This window comes from Physella acuta, unplaced genomic scaffold (genome assembly GCF_028476545.2).
Source record: "Physella acuta isolate Inbredline_101_S28 unplaced genomic scaffold, ASM2847654v3 ptg001238l, whole genome shotgun sequence".
Lineage (NCBI taxonomy): Eukaryota > Metazoa > Mollusca > Gastropoda > Physidae > Physella > Physella acuta.
This window is the reverse complement of record NW_026732754.1, coordinates 137,324-162,644: the sequence shown is the minus strand read 5'-3', so window position 1 is coordinate 162,644 and position 25,321 is coordinate 137,324. Positions and strand designations below refer to the sequence as shown.

At 33.9% G+C, this 25,321-nt stretch overlaps 1 protein-coding gene across 1 annotated transcript in view; it reads right to left on the bottom strand.

Annotated features, from left to right (window-relative positions):
* Positions 1–3,318: 3,318 nt before the first annotated feature.
* LOC131957416 (uncharacterized) overlaps positions 3,319–25,321 on the bottom strand; it is a 110,880-nt gene continuing 88,877 nt past the window's right edge. The window contains exons 8-12 of the mRNA XM_059322214.1: positions 14,085–14,251; positions 11,926–12,071; positions 10,988–11,095; positions 9,787–9,922; positions 3,319–9,502 (exon numbers count right to left, since the gene is read on the bottom strand). Coding sequence (XP_059178197.1) covers positions 8,620–9,502; positions 9,787–9,922; positions 10,988–11,095; positions 11,926–12,071; positions 14,085–14,251 — 1,440 coding nt within the window. The 3' untranslated portion in view covers positions 3,319–8,619. The remainder of the gene's footprint in view (positions 9,503–9,786; positions 9,923–10,987; positions 11,096–11,925; positions 12,072–14,084; positions 14,252–25,321) is intronic.

The window sequence follows — 25,321 nt, the reverse complement described above, 5'->3', positions numbered from 1 at the left end:
GTTTTATTTTTCCATTAAGGATTCTTACAAAAAGTTACAACCAAATTAGTAATAATTTTAAAATATCAGCAATTTTACTAGAAATATTTCACAACAAAAATTGAATCCTATATGAATTTACAAATCTTAAGTTCACTGTCTGTGAAAATTTTTTAAAAGCAGACAACTGAAAGCGACAATATACATAAATTTACACCAACAAACTTCTTCACCCCAAGCATGTCATAAATATTCATTCGTTGTCAGATTTATCTCCCTCTATCAATAGATTAAAAGCAATCACATCAATAAATGTATTCACACATTTGAGAAATAAAGTATGTATTGCCTAATACACAGTTGTAAATATTAAAATTCAGATCTTTTAGAGCTATTGTTATATAGCATAATACTTCCTACATTATTTATTATTATTTATTTTTTTAAAAGCGGAATTACAATTTTAAAATCCAAAAACCTGGACATTACTCAAAACAGCTAATTGATATTCACTCTAAGTAATGAATAAACACCAGTTACTAAATGATATAGTGAAATATGTGGTGAATGATTAGTGCCAGTAACTTGTTGATGTATATTTATTCATTGATAAGCAAGCAACACTTCAAGTAGCTGAAGAATAGCAATTCTTTGCATGACAAAGCACTCCAAACATTTCTGTATGGATTGGATAGTGATTAAGATGAAAACAGTTGAGTTCTCTTATTTCAAATCATAGCCTCCCTTGATTGTGTGTAGTCATAGCTTCCCTTGATTGTGTGTACATTGAGCAATTAAATGACAGGTAGCATACACTATTTGTATATACCAGTGGCGTAGCGGGGGGAGGGGAAGGGGGGAGGACCGAACCGGGTGACACCATTTAGGGGGGGGGGGTGACACCAAGGCAAAAAACAGCAAAATATATAGAGAAAAATGATAATTCCACTTAATTGATTAATTCGAGTGTTAGTCTTTTAAGAGGTGCAAATCGAAAGTTTGAGTGGGGGGGAGGGGGGGGGGGGGGGGGGGGTTCAAATTGAAAGTTTGTTCAGGGAAGGGTCGCTACGCCTCTGGGGGGTGACACCATTAAGTGCCACACCGGGTGACACCCGACCTCGCTACGCCACTGGTATATACTGTTGTGTTTATGGAATGATAAGTGTTCACATGGAGATTGACAGTTGTTGTGTACTATGAGGAATGTTGTGTTTGACTATCAATTTGGAAAGTGTTGGTGATTGCATGGAGCAACTTTTTATTACCCTTTTAATATATATTATTTTCTACATTATTTAATACATTCTTATCCTTTTTTGTATAGCTTTAATAGTAAATAGATAGCATATTATTGAGTTGTCATATATGGTATATCATAGTGTTGGGGGCGGGGGGGGGGGGGGGTTATACCTGTGTCGGCATATGAAGAGATAGTGTGGTCAGCACTATGCCCAGCCGCCTTTACTTTCCCTAACGTGAGTTAGGTACCCATCAGAGTTGGGTGGACTCAAGGACGGTTAACTGACTTGAACTCGGATTCGAGACTTACGGGTTAGCAGTCCAGCTCTCTACCGCTAGACCACTCCGTCCCATGAGATGGAAATGTAGGCCTGTGAAATTGTGTGAACTCTTGTTAGAATTTTGTGATTTCTAAGTTATGATATAAACATTAATTGATTGTAGTTATCTAATCTGTGTAATTGTATTTTGTATATGTTCAGGAGCCTCCAACATTTCATCCCCCTTTGCAAGTCTTCCTTTCGTATCACTTAGGCCGTGTGGCCGGGTATTAGAGTGTATTACTGCTACCCTGAAAGTCTCATATTTGGTTCAAGTCTGTATGACATCCACATGTAAATTGATGGGTACCTGGCTTGTTATTAGGGAAAGAAAATAGAACTGACCACTCTATCCCTTCTGACAACTCTACTTTAACGTTACAATGCCCTTTGCAAGCCTTCCTTACATATCACATGGACTGAGAGGTCACTAACTCCTAACCTGGGCACTATGAACTCTACTTCATCTGCACTGTTGACCGCCATCATGTGCTAAAGTGTAACCTTTTACAGTGACATTGTTTTGGCATTAAAAAGATTGTAGAAGTCAAGTTCCCTTTTGGAACCTGACAGTCTATGGGAAAACTGAAGTAGAGTTCACCTGTTTCTGTGACCTCGGCATATGAAGCGATAGTGTAGTCAGCCCTATGCCCAGCCGCCTTTTCTTTTTCAGAGCCGGGTGAACTTGGGGACGTTCTACTTACTTGAACCCAGATTTGAACTCTAGATTTTCTGGTTGACAATCAAGCACTACCTCTAGGCCACAATTATTTCCTTGGTTTACCTAATATGAATTAAGTAATCATCTAGAAAGTTGTTGTATTTGCTGTTCCTTTTAATTTTTAGTCTAGTGGTTCCACAGGCCAGTAATTTACCAATTTTCTAAAAAGCAACCTTATAAAACAACTAATGGCATCGAGGACTAGCCAGTATCTCAAGTATACCAGCCAACTAGTCTTCATGCTATAATCACCACAATCAATAACGTTAATATTCTGGTAGGGGTTTGTGAGGTTGGGTTGGTAAAGCTCATGGCTGCTTAACCATAAAGTCCCAAGTTTGAAGACACCGGGCAGATGAGGCTTGATAGCTGGGGACGGCAAGCCATTTAGAAGATAAAACTCAGAAATTGCGTTGTAGTTTGTTCTTGGATGGGAGGAAAGCTTAAAAAGAAAAGCTGCGTAAATTGGAGTCAAGTCAATAACTTATATGACGCATAACAGGTTGGCATGTAATTCCTACTGTGTTGGATACTAATTGTATTTAGAGCCGTTCTTCTTTCCTTTTTTTAAGCCACGAGTGGCTAGTGTGATACTCCTATGTACCACCAGCTGAGGGATGTGCAGCTAGTAGATGACCAGGTCTCTATGTATGGTCACCCAAATTTTCTTTCAGGCATCTTCTCCAGGGGAAGGTGGCACTGTCCCATTAGAGCATGACCCCCCCCCCTCACCACCAACCAGACTAAATAAAAAAAAAATATACTTTAACCAATGTGTTACCTCATATTCCCCCCCCCCCCCAACAGGAGAAAAATGTCTGAAAGAAACTATTAAGGTCACACCAATGTGTCTAATGACAATGTTTTATAAATAATATTTTCTCTTGTTTAACCATTTTTGAGTGTTGTGATTTTAAAAGCCATTAAATCACCGATGCTGATTTCACCCTTGTACTAACACAAGTGTTACCTGTAGATTAAATATATTCTGAATTGCTAGTGTAAAAGAAAAAAAAAACTAAACAAAAGAAAAAAATAAACCTTATAAACCAGATGGAATTCACTATTTGAGAGCTTTTTAATCCACATACAATGACAAACACTGGGACTGACAGGTATAAGCAGTGCAGGGAGTACAGGGTGGGTCATGAAGAATCGAATTTTAGAACTGCTTTTGTAATTCCGAGTGATATTCCATTTTTTAAAGAATGAATTTCTAAGGTTAAAAAAATCAGATCTACAACACAAAGTACTGAAACAAAATGATGGACCAGAATGTTTTGTATATGTTGCAGAGATACAATTTTTGTGTAAAAAAAAGTCTTCTTCCATGTCAGAGTATTATACATTCTTGATATGACAGCACATTTTTGTAACTTATTTAGTTAATCAACAGAAGAAATTACTCCTTTTTATCAATACTAAAAACTGCACTTAAAAGGATTAAGTTCATTGGGTTGTTAAGAACATATTGGATTCATTTACAAGAATTCTTATTCTGACAATTTAGACTTCAAGATATAAAGTATTAACTATATTTCTACGTAAATTTACTTTTAGAATTATATTTACTAGTTTTAATGAAAGAAATTTGAACAGAGAAAATTTTTTTCTTATTCTCAAGTCCCACAATGAAACCCTATGCAAGACAGAATGCATACAGATAATTTGGAACAGCTTCTACTCAACAAGCGAGCTACTACAAACAAATTAAGCAATTTTTTTTTACATGATTCAACAATGCCTAGTGTTCATGAAATCTTCTTGAAATAACTGACAAATCACTGAAAATTATATATAAATTAATATCCGGAAATTACAGAAATTTTTTTTGAACAGAAAATTAAACAATTAAAACTATCATGGGTTATTTTAAAAAGCAGGAAGGAAAATTCTCTTGTCTAAATTAGAGTGAAAATCCACAGCACTGCATTGCTATACTAAAACAGCCTGTATCATTCATTTAAATCCTTTTTTACAATGTACACATTTGGTAGTGAGTGTAAAACATTTTTTCAATTGAAGCTCCCAAGAGGTCATTTGACTGGACATATTTATTTCTATACAAATATCACTCAAAGCATAATGAAGTTTTAACACCTATATCTCCAATTCAATACATGAACTAAAAAAAAAGAGAATTCAATGTCACCTAACATCAAAATGCAATGAAATATAAATGAAAAAAAAAATTTGACATGTTATCACAAAAAAAAAGTTATTTTAATACACACCATAAATGACTTGACGTGTCTATTGACATTAACTTCATTGAACTAGTGAACTTGAGAAATGACTATTGATTCCTTCACATATCCTAACATTACAATAAATCAGGTATTATACATATATATGTTATATATTATAGGAATATAAAAACACTGAAATATTCAACCTTTCAACAACAAAAAATTAATATCTGTCTTCAACTAAGTTTTTTACAATATATTTTAAATATATTTTATTAATTAAGTACCAGATGTTTTTTTTTAACTTAAAAGAAGTTTGGTGCTATTTCATATTTTAGTAGCTTTATTCAATTTGATTTTAGAGAAAATTTTGCTAACATTACTAAACCTTTTTAATTAATCACACAAACAAGGCTTCATTAAAAACAAATGACATTAAGAAAAATAAATTTGATACTGTTTTTCTTTTAAATGAACACACAAAAAAAACCCACTTTGGTTGCCATCAGTATAAAAAAAACAACGCGTATCTTTATCAGTCATTTAAAAATAATGCTATGATGTATTTGCTACAATTAAAAATTTAAAGAGAAGCTTATGATGAAATAATTCTACTAAACAATTGTTCGCAAAAATAAGGATTAAAAAAAAAGACAACATCCAAGGAACAAACAACAGATTTAAAACAGGATCTTACAACAGAAATTTCCACATAGCTTCACAATAATTCCAGTGAAACTGGTAGCCCTTGCCACTAGAACACGAATGTACAAAAACCCATCATACTTGTCTATATTCTGTTACATTTATTTAAAAACAAAACAAAGCATGAAAACAGAGTCGCATGGTGAAGTTTTGAGCTTGAAATTATCAACAGTCTTTATACAATATCATACAATATTTTTGGGGAAAAAAAAGGGTTTAAGTTTTTTTTTTAATGCTATCATCCATCACTATGCTTGGTCAAACAAAGCCATTATTTTAGAGCTCCATTACAAAAAAAAGTAAAATGTTATCCCATAACAGAGACAAACAAACCATACTTGAACTGTTAAGTTGATAGCAAGTGTTATGCAATTAACCACTTTAGTAGTACCAGGTTGATAACTATTGTTAGGAAGTTTGGTTAAATCTTTACTATTCAAGTGGTATCAAGTTTATAAAACTCTACAACCTTATTATGAATCTCACACTGAAATATCAAAGTTTAAAAAAGTGAACTTGATTTGCTTTGTAGAAATATACAAAGGATGAGTTTTTGATATGGCAGCTAAAAATAGAAGTGGATAATGTCAATTAATTAAATTTATAAAAAAAATATTTAAATTAGAAAGGTAAAGTGTAATAATGAATTATCTTTGGAATATATATATATATATATATGTGAAAAATATGTGTGAAAATGAGATTAGAGGCTGATAATTCTAGAGATATGAGAATGTGTTAAATAAGAATGCTTATGTAATTCTCAGTTTAAAAAATTGTCATTAATTTGAGTTAATCTCCGGAGTAACAATACTAGCAATTCTTTAGGTGCTTTTAATATTATATTAAAAGTAAAAAAGATTTGTTCATGTTTTTTGTTTCACATGAAATAAAAGGAACTTCTAGTCAATAACATGATAATTCACTCTAAATAAATCATTAGGAATATTTTCTTCTGTTCTTGTTACAACGAAGATGTATTACCACAGTAATATAAATCACATTTTATTTAACAAAGTGAATCACAAGTTGTAAAGATTACACTCTTTCCTATTTAAGATTAAAAGCACTGGCCAAACCTATTGAATCTGTTTATATAAAACTACTGTTGTTGGCTTTTTTCACCTAACGTTAACTATCTAATTTTTGTTAAGAATTATTTTATTAAAACATTTAGAGATCCATTTTTAATTTAAAAAATCTGCATTGAAATAAAAATATTGTTATCTACGATCTTAGAAAACTTATATGCGTCTATTAAATTTAATCAATATAATATTTCTTTGATAGAAAACAAAAATGATGTAATAACAATCATTCTGATTACATCAAATATTCCAATGTGACCTTTAAGTCTAAATGATCATCTTTCTATATTAATAAATGTGCCTTGCTATAAAAAAAAAATCTGATCAAAATAGAGAAAATATATTAAAATGAAGCACGAAAAGAGAAACTCTAAACCTTTTTTACATTAAAAAAAGATATTTTATCTAAATTTTAGAAAAAAATATTTTGAGTTTGGATTTAAAAAAAAACAATTGTTCTCTAATAAGTTTAAAATTATGTTTTTTTTAATAATTAAATGTTAGGTTTGCTGAGTTGAATAACTGCTGACAGTTTTTAATGTGAGATTAAATGAACATGTTTTTATGGAAATTTGTTTTTAAAATTTAAAAGGGAGCATTAGATAAAGAAAAAAATAATAATGAACAAGAGAAAGAGAGAGAGAGAAAAAAAAATGCAGACAATCACAGTTTAAGTGAAAATTGTTTTTTCATAAAATAATCTCTCTTTGTCAACATCACATGTACCCGCCTTTAGTTTTAGTAGTAATTTGTATCACTTATAGTCTAGCACACATTGTTAACAACATTAATGATGTTTGAAAAAAATTTCCACTGGATAATAGGAGCAACTACTCAAAAAGTGTGAACAAAAAAATGTTTGAAACTAAATAATTTTTCTCCAGAAATATATCTTTTAAAACATGTATTCACCATGATAGAAACTACTAAAAAGTGTGAACAAAAAAATGTTTGAAACTAAATAATTTTTCTCCAGAAATATATCTTTTAAAACATGTATTCACCGTGACAGAAAAACCGGGAAATATCAAAAGTATGAGGCAAGTCATTTACCTCAAAACAAAACAAACAGCTAATATTCTATCCACTTCAAAACTGTTGAATTATCAATATTCTAAAAGAGAAAAATCTTTGACAACATGAAATTTATAAGATTTTGAAAAAAAAAAATGGAATTTAACAGTAACAAATAATTGTATTCACAAGTTGCTTATGGCTACAACATGTAGAGTACCAGGGCTGACTGCTAGCTAGATGATTGAGATGGTACACTTAAATTTTATTCAGACAGTTAGAGGTAACACAACAATGCTTTAAAAAATTGTTTTTATATGCAATGACAAGGTAACCTAGACCATAGTTTTAACCTAATATATACTATCAATAATAAATGTTACTTGTTTTTATTTAATGAAGTGAGATACAATTAGGGTGAGAGAAAAAAGTATATTATTTTTAAAAAAATAGGGCCTATTGTTATTTAAAATTCAATTAGTCCTTAAAATTATTTTTTACTAACATTTAATTTACTGAATACAAATTTCAGTTTATTACTTGTTATAAGGAAACTTATCTTTATCAGATGATTTGATAAGTATAGCATATATGAAAAAAAGTAACCCAGCAGTGGATAAAAGCAAACAAACAAAATAAAGATTTAAAAAAAAAAGACAACACATAAGATAGGAAATTGTGAGAATTGTGTAAGAGCATACTGTAATAAAATACTCAACTTTTGAGAATCACAATTCATTAACTTGCAGAGAATACAAAATTGTTTCAATGTTCATTTCTTGACTAGAAAGCTTTCATGTACAATATTTTTCTGTCATAAATATTAGCAGACTCAAAACATAATGCTTTGATACAATTGGTACTTTCTTTGAATGAACAACAAAAAATATGGACTTTTTTTTAAAAAAGCTGGTTATCTCCCTTACTCTCACTTTTCATCAACATGGGCAGCAACACGTTTGTAAAAAAAAAAACTAATCTTAATAACAATATGGCACATGCATAACTGGTCACAAAATGCAGATATTGTTTTACAATCACTTTACTAACGTAGTACCAACCATTTCATGAAAAACTCACCAAGCTACTAAAAGCACAATAAACGACTCCAAATTAAATGAAAGAGCATATATATACACATAGTTTGTATTGATTACATATTAAAAATTTCTTCATTTGATTTGATTTAACTTTCAAAAGAAGAGTTGACTTAAGTTAGAGGTTGACAGCCTCAAACCAATCTGTTTATCAATGATAGCAAAATGCCCGGTTGAAAAAAATTGCACTCCACTAAAATACCACATGATGAAAGAAATCATTTATTCCTACACGGCACTGCTTAACACAGTGATTTGATTATATCATCACATAGAGTTATCCGAATCAAAGCAGTCAATGCTCGTGTGAAAAGGACTGCTGGAACTGTCATCAGAGAACATGGGAGCATTTAGCCAAGCACTCTCGCTGTCTTCTTTCTTTGATTTTCTGGAAACGCTACTCCCGCTCGATTGGGTGCGGTTTTCCCTGGATGCCATGTTTCCTTTGAAGGGTAGGACATTGTCTCCACGGGATGACGCGGAGTGTGGCTGTGATTTCCCCGCCGGCTGGCTAGCGTGTGGGTGAGAAGGATACTGGTGCTGGCTTTTCTTGTTGGAGTGTGCCTCCAACACGGCGGACGACCACGGCTGGGATAGGGTCAAGGACTGAGATTTCTGGGTCTTGGGCGTTCCTGAGTTTTGGTTCAGCAGTGGTGAGGATGAGGTGAAGAGTGCCGTGGATGGGTACATGGGTAAAGAACTTGATGCTCCCAGCTTCGTCTTCTGTTTTATCGGCGCCGATGGTGTTACGTTTTTCGATCCTGATTTCTCCTTCTGATAAATGTCTCGTCCTTCTTCTAAAAATGACGGCTGCTCAAGCCTAGTTAGTATAGGTATCCTGGACATTAGACTGTCGTTTTTAGAACACTCCGCTGGTGGGGACCCCTCCTCCTTCTTCACTTTCATCACCATTTGAATCTTGAGAGCCGTCTCTATTTCTCTTAGCGATGACAAAGGAAGAAGGGTTACTTTTCCGGATTGTGGAAGACGGATACTAACATTGCTGCAGCAGCAGGAAGCCACCTCACGCACACGCTCGCATGACAGGGTAATCGACGTCGGCTTCCACTGAAACAGGGCAGTCAGGTTTTCTTTGGCCATACAAAGGCGGAACAAGACTTCATCCAGAAGACAGAATGGCTGGGGTGTTCTAGAGATATTTTAAAAAAGGAAATGGTGAGTACTACTCGCCTGACATAAAAAAAAATATTTAAAATTACTTTTTTATTTGAAAATTATTTTTATTCTGATCAATTTATTTTTTACGAAGATTTTCAGTGAAAACAATAATTTTACTTGGTATTTAAAATAAAAAAATCTAAACGAAATGTCATATTTTTTTCATCATAACCACTAAGAAAAAAAAAAAAGTTACTATAGTTTTATAAAATTAAATGAGAAAATAAATTGGAAAAATATTGAGGTGTTCTTTACCTATCTTCCCCGTCTAAAGCTAAATTAAATACATTGATTGCTGAAGTTGGTCCATCATCAAAAACATCAGTGGAATCATCAGCGGGGTCGGCAGGTAAATCAACAAAAGGGCTATAACTCTCTGTTTGTATATTCTCTGTCAAAAAAAGGGGAAGGAATTAGCTTTAAAAAAATTCTAGACATAAACATATTTTAAGTGCAGAATCTAGAAGTTTGAGCATAGACCCTATTTTTAAGATTATGTTATATAACCATACCCAAGTGACACATTTAAACAATAAAAATTGTTAACAATTTTTTTTATGTAGTGTAGATCTACATTAAATAAAATAAATTGTAGTTTAGATCTACATTAAATAAAATAAATTGCTTTTAAATGTGTTTATTTAACTTAATTTTTTATTTGTTCCATTGTTTTGTTTTACTGAATAAACAAGATTAATCCTGATTAAATTACACAGAATTACATTAAGTTAAAAAAAAAATTGTAATCTTTAGAGATTGAATTGGTTTAAAATGCAAATTAATATATAGAAAAATTTAATAAATAAAAAAGGTTTTTTTTAAAAATCTGTAAATTAAATCTCACAAAATGCATATTAAAATATTGGAACTATGAAGATAGAGCAAAAATAAAAGGAAAAATTGATTTGAAAATAACAATAAAGATGAAAGAAATATAATCCCTCATAACTCTCTGTGTCAGAAATGACAGGGGAGATTAATACAGTTGAAGTTTTTAGCAGACAACAATCTAGAAGTATTGTGATTCAGCGGTTTTTTAAGATCAATGATTACCTATTTTCAGCACAAAGTTTTGAAATTAAAAAATTGCTTTTTTTTTTTACTGGGTTCATATTTCAGCTTAAAAGTAGTGTCAGAAATTGAGTTTTAGTCAGAACTAGCATAAAACATTATCAAGTAGGCCTATTTGTAAATGTGAAATCATTACACTGTTTCAAATTTAAAAAAAAAACATAAATCAAATGAGCAATCAAAATAATATTTAGAAATATCAATAAAGAATGCGTTAAATGTATTATAGAATTTAGTAAAAGAAATTAGCCTTCTTATTTCAAAATTAAGCCATTTGACTTAAGGTAAGATGAAGAAAGCTACGAACATTAAAACACAGCTTATAGCAAATCCCTTTCCATACACCACTGCTCAGAACAGTATATTCAACTAACAAGACACTTACTTAAGGTTATTGTTGTTGTGAATCTCCAAGGTATTTCTTCCAGCTGGACCTGATCACTGTCCTCCTCTTCTTCCTCCTCCACCCATCCATTCAGGTCCCCAATGTAACCTAAAGGAACAAATCAAACAGTTTTAACAACCACAATGGTCTCTAAGTTCTTATAGCGGACTGCTCCAACATAAATAGATCAGGCAGAGACCCCTGAAAGACACCTGTTTTAAGAGAAACAGTATAAAACGTTCATAAGTCGGATAGCTAGGCTAAAAAAACAGTACTAAACGCAATATCTTTTTATAATAATTTGAATGTGTGTTTATTTTAACTGTGTAAATTAAGTCAAATCCATAGGGTAGAGGGTAGGGTAACTTTAAGGGTGATGCTAAGGTGCTGTGGCCAGGACCCCAAAATGTTATTTATAGCTATATTAAAATATCTTTTAGTCATTGTGATACACAAGTCACATGTGTTATAGAACGTTTTCAAACAAAGCCTTACTCAAGCTTAGTTTAATTATCCAAGACAACAATTAAGGGGGAGTGGGGTTTAATTTTTAAAAGACAACATTTTTTCCTAATATAATTTTATATGGAATTTGGAATAAACAGAAATATTATTTAATTATATCCCATTTATAAAGTCATCTACTTATTAAAATATAGTGTACTAACTAAAAATACAATCGGCACAACAAAAGTATTAATTGTTTTGAGAGGAAACCTATCTTTAGCTTAAATGGATGATGGGAACCTATTATTATCTTCAATTTGTTTTGTAAGATTCTCAACTTACTTAAATACTGTTTAGACCTAGATCTATATAGGTTATACTATAAATTAGTAAATCTGGTAAAATAATAAAAATATTTCTTAAATGTTTTCAACTTCAACTTTAAAAAAAAACATTCCGAAATATCACTACTACTAATTTTTTAATCCTACCTTGCAAGGTCTGCAACATGGGCAAGGACTTGGCTATCCTAACTGGCGTCCTCCCAGCATAGGTCGCTATCAGGGGGTCAGCCCCATGGACCAGCAACAGCCTCACAACCTCCAGGTGGTCATTCTCTATGGCATCATGGATTGGCCTGCAGAGATAAGAATTTACAATTTTAAAAACATGGATTGGCCTAAAGAAATAGGAATTTACAATTTTAAAAACATGGATTAGCCTACAGCAGGGGTTCCCAACCCCGTGCCCGCCGAATGATTCGTATGTGCCCGCCTCTCACTATTCGACAGAGACAGAATTTTTTTCATAAACATTATTTAAAGGTTAAAGGGGATGGAAATCGAAAGTTTGAGGGGGTGGTGCAAATTGAAAAATCTGAGGGGGGGGGGGGGGGGGGTTTGTGCAAATCGAAAATTTGAGGGGTGGGGCGGGGGGGGTGTGTGTGCAAACTAAAAGTTTGAGGGGGGGTGCAAATCAAAACTTTTGTCCCCGGGTGACGGGAAGGGTCGCTACGCCTCTGGAAGGAGTTGTCGATTTAAAATAGGTGGTGCCTGCCACCCTACCGATATTTTAGAATGTGCTTTAGAGTAAAAAAAGGTTGGGAACCCCTGGCCTACAGAAATAAGAATTTACAATTTTAAAAACATGGACTTCCCTACAAAAACAAGAATTTACAATTTTTAAAAGCACTGATTGGCCTACAGAAATAAGAATTTACAATTTATAAAAACAATTTTAAAAAAAACATGGATTGGCCTAAAAAACAGGAATTTACAATTTTAACATTTTTTTAAAACATCTAAGCAACATACAATGCTGCAATAACTTATAAAGGATTCACAGCTATGCTGACTGATGTGAGGGGTCCTTAGTTCAACTTTTGATTCAAATAAAAATTCTGAACCATATGCAACCTTTTAACAAACAAACTGAAAACTTTGAATTTACTCAAAGTTTCTACTGCAACACCATCAGGCATATTTGAGGCATCTGTTCGGGGGATGGGGAAATTACCCCCCCCCCCCGATGTGAAATAGAATTCCAGAAATTTAAGTTAACCCCTCACCAACTGAATACCATGGTAAAAAAAGTATCAAAGGTCATTTAGTCCATTAAAATTAACTTATTTAAGAATATATCTAGACAATGTTGTTTTGAACTTATATATACTGGTTCTTATCTTCCTAAGAAATTGAATTTTCAAAGAAAGAATTTTTTTTATATTGAATATGTATGTGCTGATGAAATTATTCTCAATAAGATAGCTCATGAATGTTTAATTTCAACAAGTCTAGCTTTTTTTTTCCTTTTCAATTTTCATTTTCAATTAAAAGAAGACATAAAAATGTGCTGAATAAACTCTCAGGGCAAAGATAAAATTATTATCTGAAATATATTTTCTTTGTTCTCAGAAATCAATAGAATCCTGCATTTGAAATAAATTATAACTTAACACATTAAACAGAGCTTCTTTAAAATGTAATATAACAAACAACAAAGAAGCAAAAATAGTTTTATAAAATTAGGTCGATTTGAAATGGATGTACATTGAATTGTTGGATTATAATAATGCGGTCAAAACAAGAAAGTATAATAAAGCAACTTAAGTTTGATTAATATTTAGCACCAGTATGAGACAGAACTAGATCTACAAGTTGTTCTGTGGTGCTTAAGATAAATAACATTACCCTTTAGGGCTACGGGTAAATACAGTGGTTATACACTACTTAAGCTCTGTAAGATAGTTTTATAGTTAGCCCTATAGGCCTAAAGACAAAACTGTCCCACAGAGCTTAAAATAAATTAAGTTGTCCTACAGAGCAAAAGATAAATTAAGCTGTCCTATAAAGCTAATGATAATTAAAGTTGTCAAATAGAGCTAAAGATAATAATTGTATCCTACAGAGTAAAGATAAAGTTGTCCTACAGAGCTAAAGATAATTAAATAATCTAGTTATCCAATAGAACTAAAGATAAAGTTGCCCTACAAAACTAAAGACAAATAGAATAGTCCTACAAAACTAACGACAAATAAAATTTTCCCACAAAACTAAAACTAAAGACAAATAAAATAGTCCTACAAAACTAAAGACAAAGTTGTCCTACAAAACTAAAGACAAAATTGTCCTACAGGACAACAAAATCTCACCGTATCCCATCCTGAGAACAACAGTTGACATCTGCCCCGTAATAAATGAGATGCCTGGCCACTGCCACGCTGCCCCTGACACAGCTCTCATGGAGGGGGGTGTAGCCTGCATTGTCTCTGGCATTGACATGGACAGTTTTGGTCTTCAGGCAGTAAAGAGTTATTTCCTGGGGAGAAACAAAAACATCATTTCAACATGGTTTTTTTTTTTTTGATGTTGTGGAGTTATTTCATTGGGAAAAATAAAAACATCATTTCAACTGTTTTTTTTAAAAAGTGTGGTTATTTCCTAGATAAAAATTCAACATTTTAAAATATTTATTTTTTGGATGACATGTTTTTTGTATAGTGTAGTTATTTTCTGGGGAAAAATAAATAAAATTATTTCAACATCTGTTTTTTTTTGTAATGGTGTAGAGTTAATTCCCAAGGAAAAGAAATTACTTCACTATGTTCTTAGACTGTAGACAGACAACATTGAAATTTCAATCACATTTAAAATCAATATTATTTTTCAAATTTTTCAGAATTGGAGTGGACACTTATACATTACTTATTGGTCAACACATTCAGAGTTTCTTACAGGCATGTCTTCGGGGGGGGGGGGGGGGGGGGGGGGGGGGCGGGGGGGCTTTGCCCGAAATATTTACTACCGCCCCCCCCCCCCCCCCCCGAACGAAATTTATATAATTTATATAATATATACTTTTAACAGTGTCCGCCCCCCCCCCCCCCCGAAAATTTCAAGTGCGCCCCCCCCCCCCCCCCCCCAGGAGAAAAAAAGTCTGGAAGAAACACTGAACACATTTGATCACAATGGAGTGCTAGTGTTAGAAATCAACCCCTCCCTGTGTTAAAAATGTATCTGCTAGCGCTAGTGTTAGAAATGCAGACCCCCATAGATAGAATAGGGTCCTAGAAAAATGAGACGTTTGCGCAGTCTTCTAGGGATTTACATACAATAAAATACTAACATCAGCTCAATCTTTCAAAACTTGGCTAAGCATTGTCAAGGCAATAAAGAGCAAGGATGATCCCACAGGACAGGGTTCCGGGTGGGGGAGGGTGGGGAAGAAGGTGATGGAGGCAAGGGATAAGATCAGGGACTTCCTTTGCAGAATCACTGAAGGCAGCAGAAGGATCGGGAATCATGGCAAGGAGTCAACAGTGTTGCCCCCAACGACCCTCCCAAGTTTATGGATTAGATTAGAAGTGATTAGATTGGATGGTGTTACCCGAACCCCCTCCCTTTTTTGTGTTGACGTTATACATGTAACTTAGAGCACCATATTAAGAGAATCTCGATGTACTTTGCTCAGTAAAGTGAAAAAAAAAACCTCTGTAATAAAATACAGAAATGTGCGCGCCGTTGTATGCGTGCTATCGCGTGCGTGCACACTGGATTCTCAAGCTTGTAACACAACACCCAATCACTGTTTTAACGGCTACACGTTATAGCCATGCTTGGATTGGGTGGTAGTTTCGGCCAGCCATTAAACCGTCTTGCATCCCCATCCCCCTGTTTCTTCGCGCCAGAAAAGTCTTCCGCTGTTTGCGCGGTAATAAAAAAGGGTGATTTGGTCTTTCCTCTATTTGCCAGGGACACATAACTCCGATCTTTTACCCCGTTGTAGTTTTTTAGTTTTATTTCTCGAGACAAGGAAGAACGTGACTGCGGCATCGCACCATCTCCATAAAAACCCGATCCAATGTTTGATGTAACTCGCTAAAGTTATGACGTGTGATCGGAAACGTAATAAACGGGTTGGACATGATTCGGTACGAGGCTATCCGTTTAATCAAGCCAACTCCAATGGTTAGGATTAGGGTTTGTTTCTGTTCTGGTGAAATGTCCTTTAGTATGATCAATGTGATTAGTTGGGTTGCCTTCGCCTGTTTATATTTTCCTCGGGGGGGGGGGGGGTAGAGCACTGGAAATTCCCGGGTAAGGGGGGGGGGCGAACACTAGTAAAAGTACATTTGTATTTATAAGTTTTGGGGGGGGGGGAGGAGCGGTAGACGTCTTTTCGAGGGGGGGGGGGGAGGGAGGAAGGAAGGGTTTAGCCCTCCCCCCCCCCAAAAAAAAATGTCTGAAAGAAGCTCTGGTAACAACATCAAAGGACGCAGCCTCGAATATTCTCGAAACGGTGTATGAAATATTTTTAAAATCTGGTGCTATGTTATTAAATATAATGTCGAAATGAAGGCTACACAACCGCGGTGGAACGAAGAAGAGGAATGTGTATCTTTGCCATTGATGTTTACTACACAATAATTAATCTTGTTTAAAATTATCTTTTATTTTTATATGGAAACAGGAAACCGACTTAAATAACACAACTGCAGTTAGGTCTAAGTTGTAAGAAGCAATGTCTATACGCCAGCATTCAAAATGGTTTTAAAATAAATGGGTTTCTAATTTAAAATTCAAGCCATTGCTAAATTCAAAAGTGTATTACTAACTTCCACGCACTAACACACAAAAAAAAAACAACCATTATTTGAAATATGATTAACCTTCTCACACCGTCTGTAATAATAAAAAAAATTATCTTTGTAATTTGAACACAGACTCCCTCAAATAACGAACAGAAATAATAAACATAACAGGGTTTCCGACCCTCTGGATTATTGATGCTTATTTGCTTCTCACCTCTCCCCCGGGATTCTAGGCTGCTTATTTACCCTTCCTCGTTCTTTCTTATTGCTGTTTACACCCCCTCCCCAACCCTAGATTTTTTGTATTGCTTATTTAATCTCACCCGAGGAAATAGCCCAGTACAGATAGGTCAGGGGTTAAAGTTCTAAACACGTTTTCTATGTGAGGCTGAGACGAATTTTTACGGTCATGTCTATATTTAGCTCGTCTCTTATCTCTAACCCACATTTCCTCCCCTTCCTACCCAGCTCTTAACGGCTGGTGGTACTATTTATTCCCGCACGCTCAACCGACTGAAAACCCAGAAAGAAAACCCATCCTACAAGAAAGAAAACCCACCCATAAGAAAGAAAACTTATCCCCAAAGAAGGAAACCCACCTACAAAAAAGAAAGCCCATCTACAAGAAAGAAACCCCATACTAGAGAAAGAAAACCAATCAACAAGAAATAAAACCTACCCACAAAGAAGAAATCCCACCCACAAGAATCAAAACCCATCCACGAGAAAGAAAACCTACAATGAAGCTTTCAAGCTGTACGTTGATGCCTTTAAAAACACTCGAGGCCAGACTTGTGCCAAATTATTTGTTCATCGCGTAGCCTACGCCCATTTTATCAGGCAATACCAGTCATTAGTTTATTGAACTATGCAACGTATAATCATTTACCTACCTTTATTATTTTTAACAAAGAAAACAAAGGTCAGATTGACCTTTTTAGCGAAACCGTGCTGATTGTTATATAACACAAATTTTGGGACATTTCTACCCATTATGATCGAGCCCCTCCACATATTCAGGCGAAACATTCTTAGAATATGCTGCTTTTTGAGAATACAATCGAAAATTATCAAATTCTGCAGCGTGGGAAATATGAAAAGAGTAAAGTACCACTTCCGGTAACCGGAAATCGCATAAAAGTTAAAAGAATTCTAGGCATAGTATCTAATACTTATATATGAAATTTCCTCAACTTCACTGAAACAGTATTCAAGTTAGTGTGTTCACACACACACATTCAAACAGGTAGACATTGAGAAAAGATTGAAAAACTAATTTTTTTCCCACACAGGAAGCTACAAAACGCCGAGATTTGTCAGAATCTCGATTTTCATATTTTGTACGATTACAATACTTCCCTTTTACTCCGAATACAAGAAAGTATTAAGAAATAAAAACTATGAAAAAAGTGCGTAAGAGGATATTTCTTTCTTTAAAAAGAACTACCAATGGAATTGGAATAAGAAAACAAGCTGGAAATGGAATTTTTTAAGCGTGAAAAAAATAACATCATGTGAATTGTTATGTCATGTACCGGTAATATAATTCTAAAAAGTGAAATGGAATATTTGAGACATAAGCTGAATTATTAATATCTGGATTCTCAATTTCCAGTCCAAGTTTTTACAATCCATCTTAATCTATCAGCTTTTTTTGTTTGTTTGTTGTTTTTGTTTAGAGGGGAGGGGGGCGCAGGGAGATCTAAACAAAATCCTGCGTCTCAATTCTGGACGCGGAGGGAGGGGAGGGGTGAGTGTCACGTCAACACGAGATGGCAACGACAGGCGTTAAGTAATACGAGAAACTGTTTCCTGAGGGTGGGGGGTGGGGGAGGGTGGGGGGGTGGGTACGGCGTCTGGGTCATGGAGTTGGGGTCGGGATCATTTGGTTAGTCTCAGGACCATGTGGTGGGATTTATGGGATCGGAATTATGGGATCGGAGTTAAGGGGATCGGAGTTTAGGGGATCCGAGCTGGTGGGATTAGACATAAGGGGTGGGAACGACGGGGTTAGGGTTGGAAAAAATGGAGTAATGATGTGTGAAAGGCGGTTTTTAGGGAGTGACTGGTAGAACGTGTGGTGGTTGCAAGAAGGTGCGGGGGGGGGGGGGGGGGGGGGGGGGGGGAGCGAGTAGAAATTTCATATTTACGTAGGGTGTCCTAATATTACGGGTAGTGTTTTTTTTTTTAACAAACCATGTGTTAGTTTTCTTTTTTTTTTCGTTTTCTAAAGTATTTAAAAAAGTTAACATTCTCTACGATTATTTATATCTTATACATTTTGTTAATATTGTAACGATGAAGCATGTTAGAAATAATGTACATGCCTAATTTTATCCGCTTTTAAATATTTTTCTTTTTACATTTTAACCAAATGTAAGCTTAAAAACAACATCCATTACTGTAAATTATGTTTTCCATTAGGAAGGAGATAAAGCTTTTAAAAAATAACAATAGAAACGGTTCAATTAAGGTTTTTTACATTTTTAAAAGTGAATGATGTCCCTTGGTATACATTTGCCCAATAAAAGGGAGACAAAATACATTAGAAATAATCAATGCCATTACTAAAAGTATGCCGTTAAGGGAATTTTATTTTAACTCTATTCCCTTGAGAATTTCGGGTTTTTTTGTGTGGGAATTTAAAAAAAAAAGTAAATTGTAACGAGCTAATTTTTAAATGTTTTTTTCTTTCTCCAAATTTGAGGATATTTCTATCTGGTGTTAGTAAAAAAAAATTCTGCTAGACAAATAAAGAACTTTGAAAGTTTTTTTTTTTTTTTGCTTTATTCTTTTAAATAATTAAATTGTGATTTTTTTTTTTTGCACAGAAAAGTCATTTCTTTTAAACTACAAGACAGATTAAAAGATAGAAAAAACTAACAAACTAATAACAAATAAGAATTGACAATTTTTCAAATTTAAAAAATTCGACATGGAAAATGAAATTTCTCCTACTTCCTGATTCAAAAAGAGGCGTTAAAAAACAACAACAACAATAACATGATAGCTGAATTATTCTTCAACTCCTTTAAAGCTCAGGAGCTATTTTTAAATGCACCACTCCATTGTATTTGAGGCTGTTTACTTTTCTTTAATATAAAAAAAAAACCAAAATAAAACTAACCACACTTAACATTCACGATAGAGGACGCTTTGTATTTAGAAATTACAACTGATGACATCAGATGACAGACATGTCATCCGTTTTGTGAAGGTCTCTCGATTGTTTGTAAGGGACGGCCTTGACGGACTTAAGTAAACTATGTTTAGTACATAAAGTTTATAGTCAAAACAAAACAAAAGGGGGGGGGGGGTCAGCACTTTCAAACCAACACTAAACCGTAATTGAAGAGTTAGAAATCCATTATAGAAATTGCAAACAGGAGTGAAAATTCAGTTTAAAAGTTTATTGATAATGTTACAAGGGGGGGGGGGGGGGAAGAAAAAGGGGGGGGGGGCGGTTTCCACCTAGAGGTTGTGGGGCGGGTATTAAAAAGAGACGATATAACACTACGGTGCCTGGCCGACTACAAAACTATCCTCAACATCAGGTTCTTTTGTTTGAAGATTATACTAAGGAAACCCAAGTCGATTTTAGCCTTTAAAAAATAAAAATAAAAAAAAACAAAACATTTCGCTGACTTGGCATATTTTATACATATTATGCAGGATGCTGACAATGAATGCTTTTTAAAAAATAAATTTTGTTTCATCACTTGATTACTTCGGATCTTATTTTTTATTTATTTGTTTAAAATTATAACTGAAAGCTTTCGATTAAAACGCCGATTGTTTTTTTTTAATTTCATTTTATTCAGATAAATATATTCAACATTTTTTTACGCTATAGCGTAAAAAGAAACACTATACTAAAAAAAAGGCGAATTGAAAATAGATCTAAATGGAATGAAACCTTTTTTTTCTTTCTGTTTGCTTTCAGGAGCAGCCGAGTCGCGGAGAGTATCAATGCATTACGGATCTCGTCTGGCATTCGTTCTAAAAGCTTCGCGGAGATAAACTTCGTCAAATAAAACATCCGGTGCACTTTTACATTGGGTGAATGCCACGGTTTGGTAATCGATTTTTTGGGAATGTTGTGAGTTCTCATACTCAGAACGATACTGACGAATCGTAATCGATACCGCCCATTTTCTTTTTTCTTTTTCTGATTTTTTTTAAATTTTTTTTTTTAATGATCGATCGTGAAATTCGTATACCCCGTGTTTGGCGGAAGACAAGATCAGGCCGCTGGGTTTGATTAGGTGGGCCAGGGGATCGCGGCTAATTAAGATTATTTGAAAACAAACTGCGATACGAGCGCTTAAAGTGTGCGATAAATTCACGGCTGTCAAGCGGGGCGAACCCGTCAGATGGCGCTGTCTAAATCGGGACGCTGATCTGATTAGCTGATAGTGTTAGCGTGCGACCTTTGACCTACAAAAAAAACCCAACCCCGTTGCTTTTATCTAGTTTGATTACGTCCAAATGTAAACACATTACGGTCTAGAAGTAAACAAAGAAGAAAGAGAAAGATGGAGATTTTAAAAGGTTACGCTATTACTAGTCTACTTAACTTACATATAAGTGGCAAGACAAGTATACACATAATATACAAACTCATTACATTATTTGTATCTCCTTATTTCAGATGGATTTATTTATCAAGTTGTTTATGATGGGTAATAGAATTCTTGATAGGGAACGAAATAAGAAACCGTACTTTTTTATTTCTTTTTTTTCACAATCTAAAGAAAGATAAAAAGTGCAATGCTTATGATTTATATACATTTTGACAGACATGACTACAGACTACATTTTAGCATAATATTTAAAAAAAAAAGCTTTCAATTATATTTCGAATGAAAAATAAAGAACTACGAAGTCATCAGGGGAACCATTTTTTTTTGTTGTTGTTGAATAAACTTTTCCATATATTTAAGAACCAGAGCAGCCAAGCTTCCTTGTCGTGTTATTTCAAAGGTTCTCCTGTACCAAGGATACTCTACACTCTTCTTGTGAATTTTCAGGATTCTCATCAAAATTTTTAATGTAGGCGGAGCTAAACGCCACATGGGCTAGTTGACACATATTTTACAGCCATATTGTAATAACTTAGTTAAAATTGGAAACTATAGCTAAGGCCCTTACATGAAAGTAAAAATTAGTAAACCAGTGTGTTTTTTTTAATCACCAACTATAAGGGGATAAGCTCAGTTTATTTATATTTTTTTTACAATTTATGATATAAAGCCTTTTGAATACCTTTACCATGTTTGGCAAGTCAAATTCAATTTTTAAAATGGGGTTTGAATTTTTTTTATTTTGTCGAGTAAACCATGTATTTTATGAAAATATTTTTTTCTACTTTTCTCACTTTCCCCTATTCTAGTAAATAAAGTTTCCTGTTTAAGTGCGCGTGCCCTTAATTTATTACAAATAAAAACCAATCTGATAAACTAGGTTGATACAACAAATCAGCAATACACAAAGCGAGTAATTGGTGTGGGGTTTCATCTGAGACTTGGATCAGTTGAGCGACAACTAGGTTAATGAGATGTGTTTCATTAATCAAAAAGGTCGACTGTACTAACGAGGGGTCAGATTTCAGGGCTGGGTTTCTGTTAGTGTCGCTTGGCCCTGATTTAGTAGGAGATTGTTTATACATATATCCCGTCTACATAACCCATAAGTAGATGGTTTTTTTACACCTCGATAGCCCATAAAATAGATGGTTTTTACACATTAATGGCCCACAAGTAGCCTAGATGGTTTTTACTTATCAATAGCCCACAAATAGATAGTTTTTACACAGCAATATCCCACAAATAGATGGTTTTTACACATTAATAGCCCACAAATAGAAGGTTTTTACACATTAATAGCCCACAAATAGATGGTTTTTACACATCAATAGCCCATAAATAAATGGATTTTACATTTTCATAGACCATAAATAGATGGGTCTTACACTTTCGAGCTCTAATAGATGGTTGTTATATGCCCTCCTCCCTAACCAACTAATAAATGTTTTTTACATCTCCACATCCCACAAAAAATGGTTTTTAAACCTCCATAGCCAAAAAAAATAGATGGTTTTTACACTTTCTAGCTACAAATAGATGGTTAATTAATGTCTGCCACGTTAACCTACAAAAAGATGTTTTTTACACCCCCATTCACTAGTATTTCGTTATCAACAAAGCAATAATTTCTACCTCGAAAATATACGTGTATTGTAATATTAGAAAAAATAATTCCTTTTCTGTTGGTTAGAGCTAAGAACTTTTACTAAAACAGACATGACTAAAACTATTACAGACAAAGTACACTCAACAATAATTGTTTCATAGCTATTATATAATTATTTTTGTTTTACATTTGTCCTTCTAGCCGATACCATAGCAACCAGCAAACCGGTAATAAACCCCACGATTAAGATGAAAGAAATAAAGAACTCCAAGTTGCCATATTCGATTTCCCGATTACATCGAATCCACAGATATACGCTGAGTGCTCATGAACTCAAAGTTACCGTATTCGATTTCCCGATTACATCGAATCCACTGATAACCACTGAGTACTCGTTATCGCCCAGTCTCTCAGCGGCCTTAGGAAATATTCCGTAGATCTAATTTTGGCTACTCTCGGCATCCCACCGTGAGGGGATCTGAGCGAGAAGCGATTACAATTCTGCGATAACATAAAAAAAAAAAAAAACAAAAAAAAAACAACTACTACAACTAATTTTTGGATAAACGAAAAAAAAAAAACTTTTTACAGGATAAAAAAAAAATGGAATAGCACGGCTTTTAAATTAAACATGGCTTCTAGAAGATACTTAATTATAATAGAAAAATCATAAAGGTAATTTAAAAAGGGAGAGAAAAAACCACAAGTGAGGTTTTTTTAAATTGAAATTCTAAAGAAGAATGTAAAAATGTTATGAGTAAAAGTGCGAAGCATTCTTAAAGTGTCTAGTTTATGCCAAAGTTTTGAAAAATGTATTTACGTAGCTACTTCATAAATAAATAAACTCGACGGGGGAAGAATAATGTAGAGCAGTGAGTCTCAAGGTTATGTCCCCTTGACAGGTCTGATTCTGGATTTTTATTTTCAGAATAAATGTTTTCAGTACATGATTGTCAAGTACTTCCTGGCTACAAGTTCTCAAGAATGTTGAATTCGGAGGTCTAAAAATATTTAAAATTTTGGTGAGGATTTTAGCAAAATATTAAAAACCGATACAATGTCTAAACGTATGATGTTTTTAGAACCACTGATGTAGAAAGGACTGAAGCCAAAATAATAATATTATTACACGCACACCTTCTTGTTTTATTTTCTTCTTCTTTTTCTGGGGTTTTTTTTTTTTGTTTTGTTTCGTTTATTCCTCCTCCACAGACCCCCAGGTAATTTTTTACTATCAAGAAAAAATTCTTGCTTTAAGTTTCGGTAACGCGGCAAAAAATAAAATTCGTCTGAAAATGGATTTCACCGCGTTTGTTGTCGTTTTTATCTGGTAACTCGTGAACCGCGGGGGGGCTAGGTTGGAGGGTGATATATTTTCAGCTCGTTATTAAAATACAGGGGTAAAACCGCGACAAAAATAAACCGCAAGATAAATCACCAACATTAGAGAGATTGCGTGTGTGGGTGGAGGGAGGGTGCTAATTTTTGTAAATAAGTGCTGAGAGAGATGAATGAGTAAGGGGGGGGGGGAGAGGGTAAGACTCAAGCAAATTAATTTCTACGTACGTGCACTCATACTCTCTCTGCCCCTTGCCCCTTCCCAACTCTCCCTCTCTCTCTCTCTCTATATATATATATACATGTGTATATACATACATAATACACTCACAAACACACACACACACACACACACACACACATATATATATATATATATATATATATATATATATATATATATATATATATATATATATATATATATATACATATATATATTTATATATACATATATATGCATGTATATATATACACACAATCGGCTGATGGATGTCAAGTAAAACATTAAAAAAATATTGAACCAGACGCAAGTAGAAAAGGTGAAATTCGTGCTGTTCTCCATGACGTCAGCTCTGTTTTTAGACACGATCTCATCTTGTTTCGGGTTTTCCCCTTACATTATATAAAAAAAAAAAATAGCCAGGAATAGGAAGGCTTTAAATTTGCGTGAAGGTTAATAATACTGTTTTTTTTTTCTTTTTTCTTTTTTTTTTAACAGGGCAACATCCGAATCCTAAAAAAAGAAGTTTGTCTTTAGCTTTTGGTTGGTGAAGAATTATGATGAAAGGCGATTTACATTTTGGTGCAGAGACTTCAAATCTATTAGTCTAACCTCGACTGGACTAGTTCTGATAGGCGATCTTTAATTTATTCTATGTTCGTTTATTATATCCCCGACCTTGCCCAGTTCTAAAGTTCTAACCCTAATCGGAATCCTGATTTCCTGATCTACCAAAAAAAAAAAAAAAAAAAAAAAAAAAAAAAAAAAAAAAAAAAAACAAAAAAAAAAAGAGAGAGAGAAAACGAAGGTGTGATTTCAAGTAATCAAGGAGCCTACGGGCGTATAAATATCTATCCAATTTAGAGACGCGAGAAATTATTTTTCATCTTCAGTGCGATAATCAGTCTATCAGGCTTACTTTTTTTCTCGAATAAATCAGAAACATATTTGATAGTTCCATTTTAGACTGACACAATCTGTTTGTGAATTTAGCCAAAGGGACAGAACTCACTCGCGTATGCTCTCATGCGCATGCGTGACAATG